The 13,219-nt window shown below is 27.1% G+C and overlaps 2 protein-coding genes across 5 annotated transcripts in view; both read right to left on the reverse strand.

Annotated features, from left to right (window-relative positions):
- Positions 1 to 3,516: 3,516 nt before the first annotated feature.
- On the reverse strand, positions 3,517 to 8,624 carry LOC108748085. Of its 4 annotated transcripts, none has more exons than XM_018486084.1 (5): positions 8,527 to 8,624; positions 6,186 to 6,323; positions 4,865 to 5,047; positions 4,456 to 4,575; positions 3,517 to 3,721 (listed from the first exon to the last, which is right to left on the reverse strand). In XM_018486084.1, exons 2-5 carry the CDS (start codon positions 6,297 to 6,299, stop codon positions 3,644 to 3,646), a joined length of 495 nt encoding a protein of 164 aa, XP_018341586.1. In that variant the 5' UTR covers positions 6,300 to 6,323; positions 8,527 to 8,624; the 3' UTR covers positions 3,517 to 3,643. The 4 variants fall into 4 exon arrangements, with proteins under 4 accessions (XP_018341586.1, XP_018341587.1, XP_018341589.1 ...); XM_018486085.1 differs by having other exon boundaries at positions 8,507 to 8,624; XM_018486087.1 differs by having other exon boundaries at positions 8,549 to 8,568.
- Positions 8,625 to 11,478: 2,854 nt separating this feature from the next.
- The window catches only part of LOC108748084 (myelin and lymphocyte protein), a 22,848-nt gene continuing 21,107 nt past the window's right edge, over positions 11,479 to 13,219 (reverse strand). Inside the window, exons 2-4 of the mRNA XM_018486083.1 lie at positions 12,474 to 12,641; positions 12,153 to 12,260; positions 11,479 to 12,045 (exon numbers count right to left, since the gene is read on the reverse strand). Of these exons, the coding sequence (XP_018341585.1) occupies positions 11,962 to 12,045; positions 12,153 to 12,260; positions 12,474 to 12,641 (360 nt within the window). The 3' untranslated portion in view covers positions 11,479 to 11,961. The remainder of the gene's footprint in view (positions 12,046 to 12,152; positions 12,261 to 12,473; positions 12,642 to 13,219) is intronic.

Below are 13,219 nucleotides of genomic sequence, written 5' to 3' on the forward strand. Positions count from 1 at the left end.
TCTTTATCACAATTGAGTTAAAATGGTCAGCACGAGGCAAGGTCGGTGTGAAAACTGACCTGCACATTAGGGTTCGGAAAATATTCTAGATATTGTATCTAGTGTCGATACAAAAAGATACTGGTCTATGTATCGATATTTATCGATACTTCCCCAAAACTTCTGGTTTTATTTACAATTTCCTTACAATAAATTTACATTAAAATGTAATATATTATATATTTGTATTATATATTTATTTTTATCACAAGATATATATTTCTGTGTAGACAAATTTATCTTTTAAGTTTTATCATTAAGGGTGTAATCGAGTTGCCACTACGGATGCTTCAAAGCATTTGATTAACCAATTGGAAGAAAGAATCTTACTAACTGACCAATCAAAAAATGCTTCGAAGCGTTCGTAGTGGCAATTTGTTCGCACCCTAAATTACAAAAATAAAAAGGTTTTTAAATAGAATTTAAAAACAAACAGAAATTAATTAATCTGCTTATCTGATAATATCATAAGAAGGAAACAAATAATATTTTATAATTATTTTACTAGTTCTATCTACCAGTCTTTGTAAATAACATATAAAATATATTGTGGGGTCTATCTACAATAGAAGTCGTAGCGGTTGTTTAGTCTTAAGAAAATTCTAAAGTGAAGCTCGAACCCTGATGAAATCGCTGTTTTACCGATAAAATGCGACACAGCGATATATCTTTATATGTATACTACTACATCAATATTGCCTATACAAATTCTCTAATTAATTATTCGTTCGTACTAAGTCTAACCAAAACCTAATTCTAAGTACTAAACATTAATTGTAATCTCTAGTTCAAAACAAGATTGTTTTATGCGTACAAAGTATAAAACTTGTATATAAAGCAAACATTGTTACGAGTCGACGTTAAAAATCGGTAACAATACTAATAATTTTCAAACTTTTTTTCATTTTTGGCATAAAATCGACCAATTTGGACTACATTATCGTTTATATATTAATCATGAAGGATGATTTTTTAATCTGTAAAGGCAGTTAGAAAAAAACTTGTTTGGAAAAATTGATAAAACAGATTTACTTTAGAATCCTCTTAAGTCATAGAAAACCAATCATAGTTGAATATAAGAAAAATAATCGACTATCATTGGTCAATTTTCTACGAATTAAGACCCTATGACCGCTACAACTTCTATTGTAGACTCCGCATATGTTTATTTTAAAGGAGATCAGAGATGTAATATGTACCTATTTAAAAGGAAATGAGGTACACTATTTTTTAAGCAATATCAATACTTCGAACGATCTCAAAAAGCGAATTGATACATACTTATATCAGAAATATATCGATATTGGATCGATATTCATATCGATCTTTTCGAATACTATTGCACATTGGATGCAATGAGTTATGAGCGACGGGCGATATTCAATAAGAGCATCTTCTACTAAGCTTTCTTAAGACTTAAAGCTTAAAACATCTATTGTAAATCCGGGTTTAACCGTGCGACAGAAATATCAGCCGGGTGCCATTAACTGACAAGAAAAAAAAAATATTTTTTTCAATCAATCTCTTAGTTTAAAAGCTTTCATTTTATGCCAAAAGAACACCCCTAAATTTTTATCAAAAAATATTAAAATTTAGAAGTCGCTAGTAAACGATTTTTAAATTAAAGTTTTGATTTTTCTTAGTACATGTTTGATTTGATGCAAATATGTCTTAAGTCGAATTTTAAATGTGATACTATATGTTTTTTGGTCACTGAACACGATGAAATAATTCATTTAATCCTACGATATATGCCTTAAGAAATATAGCCTGATTAATGTGAAAAAAATGACCAAATTTTTTAATTCAAGATCGATTTTAGCAAGATTCCAAGCGTTCAAATGAGTCATTACTTCCCTCTGTTTGTAGATCTGTTCACCCAGAACAAGATCCAGTTAAAATTTTTCCGGAACCTTTTACAGGACCTTTAAAAATTGCATTTAACTGGATTATAAAATGTTTTTAAGGATAGAAAAAATTTTTCTACAAGTTCTAAAGTACATCGCTTTTTGACATCTTGAAATCAAATGTCTCAATTTAACAATAAAAACTTTATTAAAAAATGAATACATAATAAAAAAAATATATATTGCCCGGTCGGATTTATAGGTCGTGTCAATTATGTGTGTATGTGCGCGCATGCTGCGTATGTCTCTATCTCCTCTTCTCTCTTTCTCTTTTCCTCTCCCACACAATTACCTTTGATTGTAAAGTTTACTTAAAATACTAATATTAAACAAAAGTCAGTGATCTAGTAAAAAATTTTTAAAAAGGGTAAAACAGGTTAAATTATTATTAGTATATCAATATAAATTATAAATTAAAACCGACGCTTCAGGACCACCTTTTTCTATTAACGTAATTTAAATATATCATGCATCATAATCATACATCATATAATCATACTTTTCTAATAACACAAATTTATAAATTAATAAATTTTTCGTTGTGTCGGTAAAATGCTGACATATGATAAATTGGTAAGTCATCCAATAGACATACATTCAAGTAAAAAAATTGACTTTAATGAGATTTTTTTACATACAGAAGCTGAATAAAAACTGATGTCTCCGCTTCTCATCTTAATAAAAGAATGGTGTCATACTATCTAGTATCTATATCAAACCGTTATACAAATAGGTCATCAAATCTGTCGTTGTTCAACGAAAGTCAATGATCATAAATTAAAAATTAATTTTAGTATATATATTAATCTATTATACTAACAGAAAAACAATTTTAGCAGACAAGAGTCTTCTGTATACATATATTTATTTATTATTGTTATTCCGAATAGATTCTAATAAGATAAAATAAGATTCGTCAAAACTCTCTGTCAAGCTCTATATATGTACTTCTTTGTGAATTAATCTTCTATTTGTTCTTTAATATTTCTTTAAGCTTTCCCGAAATTCTCCTTATATTATAGTTAGTTTTATCTAAAATTTATCTAAAATTTTAGTGTTTTGCCAATCTAATGAATGATTATAATTCAACATATGTTTTGTAATGACGGAGTGTCTAGACGGATTACATCTGATATTATTTCTGTATTCATTGACTCGAGTTCCAAGTTCTTTCTTTGTATTTTCCACATATAAAACATTGCAATCATTACAACTTATTTTATAAACCACATTTTAAATGAAAAATTTATTCAATTTATCTTTATGTATTTTAATAAAAAACATCAATTTGTTTAAGCATCTATATTCTCTTGTAATGGTGGCTTTTATTAATAAAGGACATGACAGTATTTGTTACACACACACACGCGCGCGCGCGTGCGCACATACACACACACACACACACACACACAAATGATAAAATAAATTTTTTTTTATTTTACCGAAAATCAATAATTATTATATATATAAAAATAAATAAATATATGAATGCTATACAATTTAAAAAAATATATAACATCAAATTATTCTTTAGCATTTTTTCAATACTTGCTAAGTATTGAATGCCCGGCAGTCAAAATTTATCATGAAATTACTAAAATATGCTTTGCTTATAAAATGTTTTCGTGCTCGCGACTTACATATGAGAAATCTGTTTTCACTTTTTAGTAACAACCGCATATTTTGATTCCTCCACTTCAACAAATCTCTCTATAAGTACGAAGAGCGATGATTGTGCTCAAGAGATGTAAAGCCGTATTTACCAGGCCGCAAATCTAGATAACAATTAAAGTAATATTTATATAACAGTGGTATTTATATAATAAGATCTGCATAAATAATTGCGTAAGTAATCTGCACAAGTAATGTTTATTTAAACGGGTCAAATCTAACAAATCACCTTTTACGATTTTGATATTCTTGCTAAGAAAAAAATTTACTAGAAATTGACAAAAATGATTAAAATTCTTTAGATAAAATATGATTCATTAGACATTTTGTCAGATAATATTTATATTGTATAAGTTTTCTAAAAGATATCTTTTAGACATTCTATGTCTTAAAGGTCTCTAAAAGACATACATGTTATCTGGGTTGTAACACAATTATATACAGGTTAATAGAAACGACATGTAACGTTATTACTACCGTTATCATTACTTTTTTATAATAACGTTTAATAATAATAATTTTTTATAACAATAATGTCATAGTCGGAATTTTATGCGTTATGTAACAAGTAAGTTAACGAGTTACTTTTTTCAATGAGAAACGCATAATAGTAAAGTTATTTTCAAAAGCGACTATCCCAATCCTGGTGTCATAAAAAAAACATAATGTCATTACCAAATCATTATTATAAAAAAATAACAGTAACAGTAATGGTAATGACATTATACGTAACGCGTTACTTGCCATTCTTGTAAATTAATTATACGAATTAAATAATATTATAATTATTAAATAATTATTAACATTATAATTCTATATTTTATAGCATTATACATACGGAAGCACCAAATAACAGCTCATAACCTCTGGAACGTTTACTATTATTATGGATGTTTACCAAGAGTGTCAATGAGGCCGCAAGTATCAATCCAAATGCAACGGCATAATAAAGAAATTCCTAAAAGTATCAAAAATTATGTTAATCAATAACATATCGTTTAAATTATTATGGAAATATTTTTTCTTAATTTTCACGTTTTTAATATTATTTAAATAACTTTTGACATTTAAAAATATTTTTCTTACAGCTTATAAAAAAAAGTATGCATATTTACTTACAAGAAATTCAAATAAAATACAGACAACAGATTATGTAAATTATATTTAAAAATTTAAGTTATGTATAATTTAAATCATATAAAATATAATTACAATTTTACATATACATTTTTTATTTTTGTACTTACATAGATAGTTTTCGGTATAGTCTTTGCAGTATAGAGAGACGCCAGATAACTGAGAAGAAGAATGAAAGTGCTAATCATGAAAGTAGTCGTTATCAGAAGAAAGAAAAGCTCTGCAGTATTTCGAGAAACTATACTGCTATTAAATTCGTAACCAACAATTCCTATGCAAACTATGCCCAGTGCCTGTTAGTAAAAATATGAAAATATTTCAGATTAGACACAGATATAATTTTCGTACATAAAAATTAATTGATAAAAATGTATATATGTATAATTGTATATATGTACAATTATTGTATATAATTTTATATGATACTGCATAACGCTTATACAATAATTATACATATAAATTTCTGATTACATATTTATATATCATAATAATTCACATATGTATATTCATATATGTATATGTACATGACTTCTTATAGTTTAAACATAATTTTTATAATCATCTATAAGACATCTATCATAACTTGTCATACGTATTTATGTACATATAAAAGGTAATACTTTATTTTATCAATGTATATATTTATAATATTTTATTTTTCAGGAAGTTTTAATTATAAAACAATCGTAACATATATAAACCGATCAAACTAATTTTTTTTTATTGTAAGGATGTACCTACCTCAGTAACATATATTTATTTTGTATACGTTTCTTAAACAATTATAGAACATTAAATACATAAATTTTGCATTAATATCTGTCATTATAATATCTACATTTTGGTTTAGTTTGATTTCATTAACTTCTTAAAAATGATCGTAATAAAGATCAAAACTGTGTCTATGACTTAATTTATGAATTTATCAATTATTCTCCGCCAGTAACGTTGAATTTTATAGTCGATTTTTTATTGTGAATTCTGACGAATAAATTGAAATTTATAAAAAATATAATCTAACTTCTATGATAGTAAAACGTTGTTGTTGAAACTTTCACAAGTATGTAAGAATTACATTTTTCAAATTTTTATACGGTGCGAAACAATGTAAAAATCTGTATTGAAATTCGAAGACCAGTTACCGACAAAGAGTGAAAATTTTCATTACCGATGAAGGCTTAATATATAACATTTATTAGCACGAAAAATCTGCTTCACTTATTTAATTTCTTTTAAAGTACAATTTATGTACAATTTATATAGTAATTTATTAAAATTATTATTCTAATGAAAAATTATCGCTACTATAATTAATTTAAAAAAACTGTTTTGCATTAAAAAATAATAATGAATGCTTGAAGTAATTAAGAAATATATTAATAATGACTTAAGTAAAGAATTAAATATATAAAATAATAATGAGGCGCATACCAATTGTAACATCTTTAAAAAACCGCTCCAACTTTTCAAGTAACCGGTATTGATGACAATCGCAGTCGATCTAGTCACCACTGTTTGCGATCTAATCGTCATTGAACGAGACATCTTTTACTAGTTTTAATGTCAGTTCTGAAATCAAACATAATTGTTCTCCATTTCCTATCGTTATTTATAAAGATTCCATTTAATATGCGTAAGCGGGAACATTTACTTGCGTCAAATAAGACAGAGTCAAGATTTCGAGATGTGACCTACATTGAGAGAAAATCCTCACAGTTTTTTCATGAAAACAGAAATATGTATTTTTATTTTTCCTCTTTTCGAAAATTCGAAATTTGTATGCCTTTGCAAGAAAGTTATATGTCCCTACATATATGTATATCTCTAGCTATGTATCTATATTATATATAGATATATATATATGTACGTACGTATGTAAACATATATATAATATACATACATATACATGTTGGAAATAATTATAAGATTTGATTTGTAAAAAATTAATAAAAATTTTTCAAAAACATTTAATTTCGATAAATAAAATTAATTCAATATTTAATTGCATGCTTCAAAATGGATGAAACGCACATAAACGAAAACATTCCTATTATAAGATATTCTTTGATAGTCCGAAACATTCAGACACACCCATTAAGTTGCCTGATCGATAGTGCGTAGACCGAATTTACTTTCTCTCATTGAAGAGACGCCATAAATACAATAATAGAGAAAATATTTTAATTGTAAATACTAGTTTCTATAATTTTTATTGAATTTCACTTTATCTAATTGAATTATATTTTGATGAAATTAGCTGTTATCTTCTTAATGTAATAATTATATTAAATTTAATATACATAATAATTATGATAACGCCACATACATCTTCACAAATGATGAATAAATTGAATTTAATATATGATTATACAAGATTAGAACTTTTAGTATAAAAAGTATTTATGTCAATATATTTTTCTGATAAAGAAAATAAAAAACTGAAATAATTTATTAATAAGAATTACATCAAAATAAAAGATATTTTTTTATATCTTGTTTCTATTAATTGCGATAACTTTATTTTTATTATTAATATTATTATTCAAACATTTATAAGTGAAAATGTAAATTGTAAAATATAAACATAAAATAAACTATAAAATATAAATATAAAATAAATATAAAATAATTTTTTATGCAAAATATGACGATCCATCATATTATCTATCATAAATAAATATAAGATGTATATAACAATTATTTAAAAATACTGAATGGAAAGAATTGTGGCTTGCATTACATATAATATTTTATGTTTACAATATTATAAATAAACATTAAAATCTAACTTGTAATCAAAAACGTAATCTCTTCGTATTTTTTAAAAAGATTATGCATGCACTTTTCAAATTTCAAAATAATTTCACATACAAAATACTTCGATGTAATAACATATGTAGGAAGAAAAATAATGTTTACAAGTTTATACTAGCATATAAAGGTAGGACAAATAATGTTTATACTGCGATATAAACATGAGAAATATTAAAGTCAGTCATGTGAAAATTTGGCGTCACCCGTGTTACGAACAAGCAACCGTTCGCTTACGCATGGGTTATTTTTAAATATCTAGAATACACACAAAAGACGTGAGTTAAAAATTTATCGAAGCAACCGATTAGAACTGAAATCTGTCAATTTATCCGATAAATTCTCTTGTTAATGTTTCCTAGAAAAGGTTTCGTAAAATATCATCACTGATTATATTTTATCTATAATATATAATACATTGCTCATATTTTCCAAATTATTAATTAGTTCTTCAAATTACTAAAATACTTATGTTACGTAAAGTTTAAACCATGTTATCTCTCTTACTAATTTTATTAAAAATAAAAAAAACTTTGAGTTACATAAAACAACGTAGCAATTTAACGTACAAATCACATATTAATTATATCAACAAATACGCTGCATAAAGTGCGATTTTTTGCCTTTATATTCTATATAAAAAATATGAAATTGCGTTTAATAAATAAGAATAAAAATTTTTTGAACTTCCTTGACAGTGTAAGAAAAGTTCGTTGCTACGTTAATATTACAAATATATTTGTGGAAGTTTAGATTCTAATTATTATCGAATTATTATAATTTTCAAATATTATTTTTTACATGTAAAATTATTCAATTTATAACAACCGGATAAATAAATTATTCAGCGGAATTGAATGAAAAATTAGATTGATGTACAACCGAATAATGAATAATTAATCAAAACGTGCTTAGTCAAGAATATAAAAAATTATACATGCCATATAAAGGTTACACTAACTTGAAAATACGTTGTTACGCACTAACTGTCAGCGACTTCCTTTTTTTTGTGTGTGGCACTCGCAGGTTCGCAGGCTGTCGCCTGCGATACGGCCAGTATTCAATGTGGACTGTCAGCGACTGACTGGAGAGTTGCGTTTTAAACGAGAAACCAAAGATGACGTCATTGGTGGTATTACGTCATTGGTGATACATCCACACATTTTTAGACAATACGTGTGTATATATACTCGATATAAATACACCGCGATTCTTAATGAGGCAAGATAAATAAACATATCGAAGATAGCCTTTTTAACGGAAATAATTTAATAAACGAAGAATATGAAATAACGAATGCGTGATAAAGCGTTTAGTATTGTTCACAACGACATGCCAATGTAATGCATTAATTTGCATCTTGCTATATATTTTTATATAACTCTTTTTACATTTATATCCAATGTAATGTAAAAAAAAATGGAAATTGTTTATATAAAAACTGTCTATATACAAAAATTAATCTTAGAATCCCAGCAAATGATTGAAATGAATTAAAATGGATTCAGATTTTCAGAAATATTCACGAATGTTAAAATGAATGCTTTTCAATCTTGAATGCATTTTTATTCATTTATAGGAATTGCATGGAGCATATCTCTATGCCTTTCTATCTAAAAATAATATTAGCTTTTTCTATGCACAGACAACACATTATGAACACTGTTCAATTCAAAATTTTGAATAGGAAATGCAGTTTTTCAATCCAATTGCATCCAATTGAATCCAATTAAATCCAAAAAAAAGTATTCGCTATTTCAAATATGCATTCGGATAGAAAAAAATTTTAATCCATTCTCGTTTGCTGGGATACTATTAATACCTTATACACATATATATAAATGAACAAGGCTATTGCGTTAAGTTACACGGAAACACAACGATATATTTTTCTGAAATATAATATTAAAAAATTTAATTGGATATAAATCTGAAAATAATTTTGTTGGACCATCATATAAGTATATTTCTACATAATTATGTAGAAATGTATTTATGTAATAATTATACATTTAGCTAAATTTTTAGATATTTAAATAAGTTTTTTTTACATATACTTTCAATAATCATTAGGAGATCCAAATCCGCCATGCTAAAAATTAGAATAAGCAGAGACAAGCTTTCAGAAATTCTATTCATTATATAGAGAGTCAATTTGGACTTTCTGATCAGTATTATAACAGAAAAAGTGATTTCAATTTTAAGCAATTGTGTGTTATTATTTTATATTATTATTATATTTTATTTAAATGTGATGAGGAGATGCTCACACACAATTGAATTGCATAATCAGTATCATTTCAAGATTTAATTTAATAGAATGCTCTTTATTCGTTTTATCTTTCTTTTTAAATTAATAATTAGGTTACTTGTGTATAAAGGTCTAAGTGACTGAAATGTATGAAAAATGTATTACATTAATTACTTGTATTACATTAATTACGTGTGACCTATTTCCTCGTACATAAAATTTATATATTAATAGCAATATATTGTATTACTCGATATCGATAGTGTTCTTTGTAGAATTAAACGTGAAACAATAATGATAAGACTTAAATTTGATATACGTCCATACTGGCAGTAATAAAGGAACACATATACTTATAATATTGGCTTTTAATTTTCCTTTATTTATATATAGCACACACATCCAAGGTTAAAAATAAATAAACTTCGAAAATTAAAAAAACTGTTTGAACGCAGATATATGTATATATATTATGTATATATCACCGCGTATGTAAATCTATTACAATGCGCGGAAAGTAGTGCTACACATAAACAAATATAACAATGTTTAGATTAACAATTTTTCGAAAGTATAATATAAATGCGTAAATGTTGACGCGGCGTGAATTGGGAAACGAATGAATGGGAGAGATAAGTGAGTGAATGCGTTCTCTCACGTTGATAATAAAAAAAGAGGTACATAATTTTAATTGTCAGCATAATGTCCACTTTTAGTTACAGTTAATCATGTCGGTGCTATCACGCTGGCAATAATGATCCGCGAATGCTACTGAAAGACGCGCAAAGGCATTTTTTAAATGTGAACTTCTTGCGTAAACATATGAAACATAACAAAAAAACGATAAATCGAACTGTAAGCTATATCCATAACCGATTTTGTCGAGACAAAAATCTCCCTTAATCCATACAAAATATATGATTTACATGAGAATGAATATAAGAATGTAAAAGAAAATTACACTGTATCCGATCTAGACAGGATATGTATATATAATATATATACTTATGTCATATTTATATATATTATGTATAAAGAAGTATATATATGTGTATGTATATAAATAAGATCTCGCGAGAGTGCGCAAGAGTACGATTAGAAAATAACGCCCTTATATCTGCACGAGAAGTTAATCCGTTAAGACAAAACGAATTGACATAATTACCGGCGAAGATCATCCAATACAGACTTCGCTAAGATAGTTTTAGATAATAAAGCAAGTCTTTGATAATTAAATTGGATTGAAAACCAACAATAGTCCTTCGGAAACTTACCGTATACTGCAGATATATTAAGATTTCTTAAAACTATTTACTTTGTCGTTAATCGAAGGATTATACGATCGAAGTGCAGTAATACAAACGAAATGACGCCAGTCTCTCATACACAATTTTACAAAATTAACTTCAGATCTATGTGCGATATTAAATACAGTAAAGACATAATTTATTTAAAATGATAAAATTATTTAATTAAAAAGTTAACGTATAAACTAATATTATAAAAATAGAGAGAATATTGTGGAAAACTAAATGATAAATATTTTCAATATAATTTAGCGACTATATAATCTTTATCTAAAGATACATACTTATTTTTTTATTAACAAGCAGATTAGATATATAATATGTAAATAACTCTTATCATGAAATTATCGGAATCTTCGTATGAAGACAATCTTTTGGCATTTAAAGTAATTTCAAAATAGATGTTGATTTTATTTCTTAAATTATTTCTGCGCTGTAATGTCAAGTAAATTACGATTTTCGCGTAGACTTTGTGAACATTATTGTCTTCAGGCAGGTATCTCGAATGTAGCACTCCGTTCGCTCCTGCGACTTCGTCAACCCTTCTCAATGCGGCACCGAATTTCGTTCTAACAACGACGACCACGACAAATAACTAATCTTAAGACACGTAGATACAGAGTCTTTTTTTAAGCTACACACGATCTGAGGAGGATCACGCCGGACTAGTTTCAAGCCGTCCCTCCCAGCGTTGACTTTCTTGCTTGAGCATGATCTTGGGAGCATGACCATGCTAAAATTTCCTTGGACGGACGCTCAGAAGTCACAGATCTAATCGCGGCAATTGTTGTTGTATGCTCTTCAGGTACCTGGCTTATCCTCTGTAGGCCGACGATGCTCATTGCGTGTTAGTGCTCTTCCATTCAACGTATAGGAAATAAGCCCCGGCGGCGTAAGCAATGGTATTGAAGATTCCAAATATCTGTAATCAACGTTGATTGTATATTTTAATGACATTGACAATTATTGTCATTGATGATTATTGATAATGATTTTCAGTTTTTAAAAGGGCATACTAGCAAGCCTCACCCCAGCAGCGATATTCGATGATGAAGCTCTGTATGCGCTCCAAGCCGATAGCTGAACGATGAATGCGATCATGTAAAGCAGAGTTTCTGAAGATGTATTTAGAAGTTCCTAAAAAATATTTGTTTTTTAATTAAACACACATCACAACTAATTTTAGATAAATTCACATATTTATGAAAAATAAAAATAAAGCTAAATACAAATATTTTTTTTAATATTGATGTTAAGTAATATGCAAATAATATGTGGACAGTGGAAAAAAAAAGACACGTGTTTCGTTTAGCAATTGCTTTTATAATTTTGTTTTTCTTTTACACTCACAGTTAGAATCCAATTGATGGGCATCTTAAGTACCTCCCGGAGGGACAGGAAGTATATGGCGCACCATATAAGTGTAGATATGAAGCATATTACCACGACAAACAGAAACCAATGCGTTGCACCTATGTACGCTGGAGACGCGCATGCCATACATATTATGCCCAGACCCTGAAAAATTATCAAACATTATCTTTGTTATCGTCACTAAGTAGCTAACATAAGCGAGAAGTTAACAATCATAATAACAGAAGTTAACAATCATAATAATAGAAACAGTATAAGCTAACACACAGTATAACTACACAGGCTAATGTTCATACGATGGTGATGACATTTTTACTATACAATTTTGTTTATATTAACATGTTATTATGGTTCATTTACGGTTCATTTGATACTACAAGTTTCAAAACATGTGTAGCGTTAAGTGAACTGCATCCTATATTTAAAGATTTTATTATTGTACAATGATCACCTACAGCTTCAACTTATCTTGACGGGAATAAAACATTTTATATGAAAAGAGTTGTGAAAAATTAAAATTTATTTTATGTTTGTACATTTGTTCATAAGTATATATATAAAGAAAAAAATTGTCACGAAAATAAATTATTTATGTCATTTTAGTCGAATTAATTTAATTATTGTAGAATTAGAAGAACAAACTTGACAGATTTTATTTTAGACAGTATAATTTAGTCTCTCAATCTTGTAAGGACTTAATTTATTCTTTTCGCACCCATATA

The sequence above is a fragment of the Trachymyrmex septentrionalis genome, unplaced genomic scaffold (genome assembly GCF_001594115.1).
Source record: "Trachymyrmex septentrionalis isolate Tsep2-gDNA-1 unplaced genomic scaffold, Tsep1.0 scaffold21, whole genome shotgun sequence".
In the NCBI taxonomy this organism is placed as follows: Eukaryota; Metazoa; Arthropoda; class Insecta; order Hymenoptera; family Formicidae; genus Trachymyrmex; species Trachymyrmex septentrionalis.